Here is a 7500-nt window from a genome sequence, read left to right on the forward strand (position 1 = left end):
TCCAACTTCCCAAAGACTCCAACTTCCCAAAGACTCCAACTTCCCAAAGACTCCAACTTCCCAAAGACTCCAACTTCCCTAAGACTCCAACTTCCCAAAGACTCCAACTTCCCAAAGACTCCAACTTCTCAAAGACTCCACCTTCCCAAAGACTCCAACTTCCCAAAGACTCCAACTTCCCTAAGACTCAGCACGTGTGTTACAGGTGTCGAGGAGCAACCACAAGACGGTGACACTGCGAGAGGTCAACCTTGATGCCGATGGACGGTACAAGTGCGAGGTGCTGACGGAGGCGCCGCTCTTCAGGACACTCGTCAAGTCATCCATCATGCATGTCGTTGGTGAGTAGGAAGGAGGGAGAGGGAGAGGGAGAGGGAGAGGGAGAGGGAGAGAGAGGGGGAGGGGGAGGGAGAGGGAGAGGGAGGGGGAGAGGGAGGGGAGAGGGAGAGGGAGAGAGGGAGAGGGAGAGGGAGGGGGAGGGAGAGGGGAGGGAGAGGGAGGGGAGAGGGAGAGGGAGGGGGAGGGAAGAGAGGGAGAGGGAGAGGAGAGGGAGAGGGAGAGGGAGAGGGAGAGGGAGGGAGGAGGGGGGAGGGAGAGGGGGAGAGGGAGAGGGAGAGAGAGAGGGAGAGGGGGGAGGGAGGGGGAGGGGGAAGAGGGAGGGGAAGGAGGGAGAGGGAGAGGGAGGGAGGGAGAGGGAGGAGAGGGAGAGGGGAGGGAGGGAGAGGGAAGGGAGGGGGAGGGGGGAGGAGGGGGAGGGAGGGGAGAGGAGAGGGATAGGGGAGAGGGGGAGAGGGAGAGGGGGAGGAGAGGGGGAGGAGGGAGGGAGAGGGGGAGGGGGAGGGGGGGGAGGGGAGAGGGGAGGGAGGGGGAGGAGAGGGAGAGGGAGAGGGAGAGGGAAGGGGGAGGGAAAGGGAGGGGGAGGGGAGGGGGAGGGGGAGGGGGGAGGGGGAAGCGGGAGGGGGAGAGGGAGAGGGAAAGAGGAGGGGAGGGGAGGGAGCGAGGGAGGGGGGGAAGGAGGGAGAGGGAAGAGGGAGAAGAGAGGGAGAGGGAGAGGGAGAGGGGAGGAGGAGGGGGAGGGGGGGAGAGGGGGAGGGAGGGGAGAGGGAGGATGGGAGGGAGAGGGAGGGAGAGGGAGGGGGAGGGAGGAGGGGAGAGGGGGGATGGGAGGAAGGGAGGGGGGGGGAGGGGGAGGGGGGGAGGGGGGGAGGGAGAGGGAGAGGGAGAGGGAGAGGGAGAAGGAAAGGAAGAGGGAGGAGAGGGAGAGGGAGAGGGAGAGGGGAGGGAGAGGGAGGAGGGGGGAGAGGGAGGGGGAGGGGGGGGGGGGGGGGGGGGGGGGGGAGAGAGGGATGGAGGAAGAGAAAGGAAGGGGGAGAGGGAGAGGGAGGAGGAGGAAGAGGGGTGGAGAGGGAAAGGAAGAGGGAGAGGGAAAGGAAAGAGGGAAAGGGAGAGGGAGAGGGAAAGGGAGAGGGAGAGGGAGGAGGGAGAGGGAGGGGGTTCGAGGAAGAAGGGATGGAGAGGAAACGAAGAGGGAGAGGGTTTCGGAGTCCTTCTTGGAGATCTGGGGAGATCGAGCCGGTCGAGGCCGAGTGAGGCCTCAAAGGGTTAGGGAGGGAGGGAGGGAAGGAGAGAGGAACTGTTTAGGAAAGGAGAGGGAAGAGGGGGGAAGGAGGTCACACACCCCGCATACCCCATAAAACACTAACTCAACAACCCCACACACACACACACACACCCACACACATATATTATATATATCATATATATATATATATCTATATAACAAGTTATATATATATATATATATATACTATATATATACCATATACTTATATTTTTAACCCAACTACATATAATATACAACCAACCATTACCCATAGGACCCCAGAGCAGAATTTAACCCGTTCATCGGTCACCGACGCAGCACCATGCCAGTGAGGACGATCTCGGCACATCAATAATATCTAGATGATTACCCCCGCGTCGCACAATTGAACTTAGACTCCGAGTTACAGTACAGTTAATTTGATTTCGGAATTGTTCACCTGAGATGCCATTGGCCTTTTTTTTATGTTTGGAAATTGTTATGTATTCTATAGGTCTTTCGAATTTGATTCCCTCACTTAGTGAAGTTATGTATTAAGTTGTATATAGAAGCAACGGTGCAGATATATATGCTTGTTTCGTTATAGGATTTCGATTTATTTAATTAATAGACATCCAGTGATAAACTACATTGTAATGTATTTATTATACTACGCTATCTTTATTTACATATTGTGAATAAAACGTTATTGCAGTAACATTGAAGAAAACTAGGAGGGGAGTTAATGATAACGACAATGATAAAGATGATAACAATAATTTCGAAAACAATCATGACGATAATAAAAATAAAGAGGAGGAGGAGGATAATAATAACAATAAAGATGGTAAAAATAATTATTGTAATAACGATAATAATGATAATGATAATAGTAAAGATAATGATGATAATGATACTGATGAGGATGATAATAATGATGATAATGATAATAATGATGATAATGATAATAATTATGATTAATGATAATCATGATAATGATGATAATAATAATGATAATAATAATGATAATAGTAATGATAATAATAGTAATGATAATAATTATAATAATAATAATAATAATAATAATAATAATAATAATAATGATAATGATAATCATTATAGTACTAATAATGATAACAATAAAAATCATAACAAAAACAACAACAATAATGAGGATAATGATGATGGTAATGATAACCATTATCAGGACTATTATCATTAATTTAGTTAGCATTAATATTACTTTCATTTTGGTAATAAAGATAATAGCAATAACAATAACAAAGATCATTATCATGATAATGACAATGATAATAATGATAATGTTGACTGATATTGATAATGATGATAGTGGTAATGATAATATTAATAACAATAATAATGATAATAGTAATCACGAGAAGGATGATGATGATAAGGATGGTAATAATGATAGTGAAAATAATAGAAGTAAAAGTTATAATAGTATTGATCATAATGATGATAATAACAATGATGATGACGATGAAGAGGATAAAAACACGGATAATAAAGAAAAAAATAGAAAAAAAGAGATTGCTAATAATAACGATTTCAAGAGCATTCAAGCGAAACTTTTAATCACGAAATCAATGGTCTTTAAAGAACAAATGGAAGATCTTCCTTGCCAAGTTGACCTTCCATTGACTCTGAAAACTGTCAATCATTAATGAATATTCCATGCAGAAATGAAGCACTTCACCGCAACCAGAATGGTATATTCCTCTGTGTAGGTGGATTGTAGTTGCTCAAGAGGCGAGGGACGAGGAAAAAAAAAAGACTCATATTGTTTGTTTTTTATCTATTTTGCAATCTATGCAACACCTTCGTTGCGTTGCATGACGGTGCGGCTGTCTCACGATGTTCTTTTTATCTCCCACGTTGTCCCGGTGATCGTCTTTGTCCCTCCCCTAGTTGCATGATATTCCCTGACATCGGAACATGTGGCATGCATACCCACACCACTCACAGTCCGAATACCCCCTCGGAAGTAGCGCTAGTTAAGATGCCACTTCCGGACAAGGAGTAGCACATTATAAGGAGTTCCCGAGGCCATCCGTACTCTTGTTAAACTTCTTGTCTTGCGTTATCGGGTGTACTTAAGTATTGTTGAAGCTACAGGTTATTGCAAGGGCGGGATGCACTTCTGGATGGGAGAGGGAAATGGGGGAGGGAGGGGGGTGGAGAGAGAGAGGAAATTACTGAGAGAAATAGGGAAAGAAGAGAGAAATAGCAGGTGAGAGTGCGAGCGGGAGCAAGAAAGGAGAGGAACGAAAGAGAGAGAGAGAGAGAGAGAGGAGACAAGACGGGAGAGAGAGGAGGGAGAAGAAGACATCAAAAACACACCCAAAGAAACCCTAAGTACACACAACCATACAAAAAAAAAAAAAAAAAAAAAAAAAAAAAAAAAAAAATAATAATAAAAAAAAAACTCTCCCAAAACGATCATAAATAAACAAACCACAATAAGAACCTAAGAATTCAATCTACATCCTTACTATGACTGTATCTTATCCACCCAAGTGTTCATATGTCTGCATTTTATTTTATTTCGAACTCTTGTCAACCTACTAATCTCACCCCCTTCCTCCACTCCCCTCCCCCCTTCCTTGAACAGAGCTCCCCAGCGGCGTCCCTCGGGTCACGGGAGGTCAGAACGAGTACCATCTCGGTGACACGGTCAACCTTACATGCACTGCCCCCCGCTCCATCCCCCCCGCCTCCCTCACGTGGTACATCAATAACCAGGAGGTAAGAAGGCACATGTGCTCAATATTGTCATTATTACTATCATTATCATTGTCATTATTATTATTATTACTATGATTATAATAATGATAATGATAACAATAATAACGATGATGATGATAATAATAATAATCATTATTATTATTATTATTATTATTATTATTAGGAGGCAAGAAGGCAGATATACTCAATATTGTCATTATTACTATCATTATCATTGTCATTATTATTATCATTATCATTATTATTATTATTATCATTATTATTACTATGATTATAACAATGATAATGATAAAAATAATAATGATAATAATAATGATAATTATTATCATTATTATTATCATTATCATCATTATTATCATTATTGTTACCATTATTATTATTATCATTATTATTACTATTATTATTATTATTATTATTATTATTATCTTTATCATTATTATTATTTCTATCATCATTATTATTTTTATTGTTATTATTGTTATTATCATTATTATTATTTTTTTATTATTACCATCATCATCATCATTATGAATATTATTATTATTATTACTATTATCATTATCATTGTTATTGTTATCATTGCTATTATTATTGTTATCATTATTATTATTATTTCATCATCATTATCATTATTATTACTATCATCATTTTTATTATCATTATTATTATTATCATTATTATTATCATTATTAATATTGTTATCATTACTGTTATCATTACTTTTATCATTATTGTTATTATTATCATTATTATTATTACTATCGTCATCATCATTATCATTACTATCATTACTATCACTGTTACTGTAGTGTTTTAGCATCCGTATTGATGTAGATTTTAACAGTGTAACTGTCATTGAAGTTATCGCTGCTTTTGAGCAATCATTATCATATATGGTATAAAGGTATTAATAACAACCCATAGATCTTTATCTTAATCGTTATCATTATTACGATTCTTATCATTCATGTGATGATGATATTAAGCACCCATTATATCTTCCTCATTTTTATGATATAATACGCCTTCTTCCTTCGTTATAAGCCTGACATTTTAAATTCATCATCATCATCACCATATCTTTTGTTTCACTATTTCTAATGGTCATAGTTCTTGTATTAATGATATTTGTGTCCTTCCCTTGTCCTATTCCTTACCCCGCCCCATCCCTCTCCCCTACCATCTCCCTCTCTCCCTCCTCCTCCTCCTATCATTCCCTCTTCCTCCCCCCCCTCCCATTTCCTCTTCCTCCTCCCCCCATTTCCTCCTACTCCCTATCATTTCCCCCTCCTCCTACCATCTCCCGCTCCTCGTCCTCCTTCCAACTCCCCCTCCTCCTCATCTCTATCATCTCCCCCTTCTCCTCCTCCTCCTACCATCTACCCCTCTCCCTCCCCCTACCTCTTCCTTACCATCTCCCCCTTCATCCCTCCCCCACTTTCCCCCCCTACCACCCACCCTTTTCCCCCTCCTCCTCCACCACCACCCTTTCCCTCTACCACTCTACCCCCCACCCTTTCCCCCTACCACTCTACCCCACACCCTTTTCCCCTACCACCCCTCTCCTTCCCCCACCTCCACCACCACCACCTTATCCCCCTACCACCCTTTTCCCCCTCCTCCTCCTCCACCACCACCCTTTCCTCCTACCACCCCTTCCCCCCTACCACCCACCCTTTTCCCCCACCTTTCCCCCCTACCACTCACCACCTTCCCCCCTACCACCCCTACACCACCTCCACCCTTTCCTTTCTACCACCCAAACCCACTCCCACCTTCCCCCCTCCCTCCCTCTAACCCCCCCCCCTACCCATCCCCCCCCTACCACCTCCCTTCCCCCCCTCCCCCAGGCCCCGCAAGACTACCTGGTGAGCTACCCGTCGCACGTGGACCGGGACAGACGCGTCGAGGCCAAGCTGGGTCTCCTGTTCCGGGCCGAGCGCTGGCACTTCAACGAGGAGAACATGACCCTCAGATGTACGGCCTCGATCCACAGCCTCTACGAGAAGGAGGTTCATCACAGCGGCATCGTGGTCGAGCCGCTGGTACCCGCTTTGCTCGAGGATCAGATTTCGGGTGAGTGAGTGTTTTTTTTTTTTTTTTTTTTTTTTTTTTGGTTAGTGGAGGAGGAGTTGGGTGTTGTTTTTTGGGGTTGTTTTTGGGTGGGGTTTTGGCTAATGTTTTGTGTAGTCTGTTGATTTTTTTTTTTGTTTTTTTTTTGAGGGGGGATAATTGGAGGGGGGATAGGGTATTTGGAGGAAAGGAGGAAGAGGGAAAGGGCAGGAGGAAAGGGAAGAGGAAGGAGGAGAGGATAGGAAAAGAGGGGGAGGAAGGAAAAAGGAAGGGAATCTGGAATTAGGAAAAGGAAGGGAATGGAATGGAATTTGGTTTTTTGGGTTGGTTTTTTTTTTTTTTTGGGGTTTTTTGGTTTTTTTTTTTGGTTTATTAGGGTTTCGGTTGTCTGATTTAATAAAATGGTTGGCTAGTCGGTTGGAATATTTTTTTCTTCCCTTTTTCTGGTTGCTTGGTTTGGTTGAAGAGTTGGGTTTTGGAGGTTGGTTGGTTGAACGAGTCTTTTTGTTTCGGCTTGTCTGAGGATTTATTTCTTTGGTTGGTTGGTTGTAGGAGTCGTTTTCTTTTAGTTATTTGATTAACTGAAGGAGTCAGTTTTGGGGTTAGCTGATTGGTTGAGTAGACTAGTCTTTTTGGCTTGGTTAACTGTTTCCTATTTTGGTTGGTGTATGGGTGGGGATGGGGGGGGGGTGAGGTGGTGGTTGAAGGGTGGTGGATGTGGGTGGGGTGGGGGGGGGGGGTTGGGGGGGGGGGGGGAAGTGGGGTGAGTTTGGTTTGGGTTGGGGGGGGGTTGCGTGTGGGGTCTGAGGGGGTGTTGGGGGGGGCGTTTGATTTTGAGGCGGGGGTGCAAGTTGGTGAAGGGAAAGTCGGGATGGATAACGAGGGTGAAAGATTGCGTCCCCTGTACTAATAGGCCTGATTGTTGTGAGTCAATGTGTGTTATGATTGTTATGTCTGTACTAATAGGCCTGATTGTTGTGAGTCAATGTGTGTTATGATTGTACTGATCTTCGAATTCCTACTGCTGCACTATTGTCATTAGTATAATTATGACATTTATCTTAATTGTTCATTAT

The 7500-nt window shown here is 43.8% G+C and overlaps 1 protein-coding gene across 3 annotated transcripts in view; it reads left to right on the forward strand.

Annotated features, from left to right (window-relative positions):
- Window positions 1-7500, forward strand: part of LOC122257737 (cell adhesion molecule 2) — a 134098-nt gene that overhangs the window by 112020 nt on the left and 14578 nt on the right. For all 3 annotated transcript variants that reach the window (XM_043023226.2, XM_043023225.2, XM_043023227.2), the window contains exons 4-6: window positions 206-341; window positions 4218-4351; window positions 6202-6427. In XM_043023226.2, the coding sequence (XP_042879160.1) occupies window positions 206-341; window positions 4218-4351; window positions 6202-6427 (496 nt within the window). The remainder of the gene's footprint in view (window positions 1-205; window positions 342-4217; window positions 4352-6201; window positions 6428-7500) is intronic.

This window comes from Penaeus japonicus, unplaced genomic scaffold (assembly GCF_977035675.1).
Source record: "Penaeus japonicus unplaced genomic scaffold, GWHDUDI00000001_assembly GWHDUDI00000041, whole genome shotgun sequence".
Lineage (NCBI taxonomy): Eukaryota > Metazoa > Arthropoda > Malacostraca > Decapoda > Penaeidae > Penaeus > Penaeus japonicus.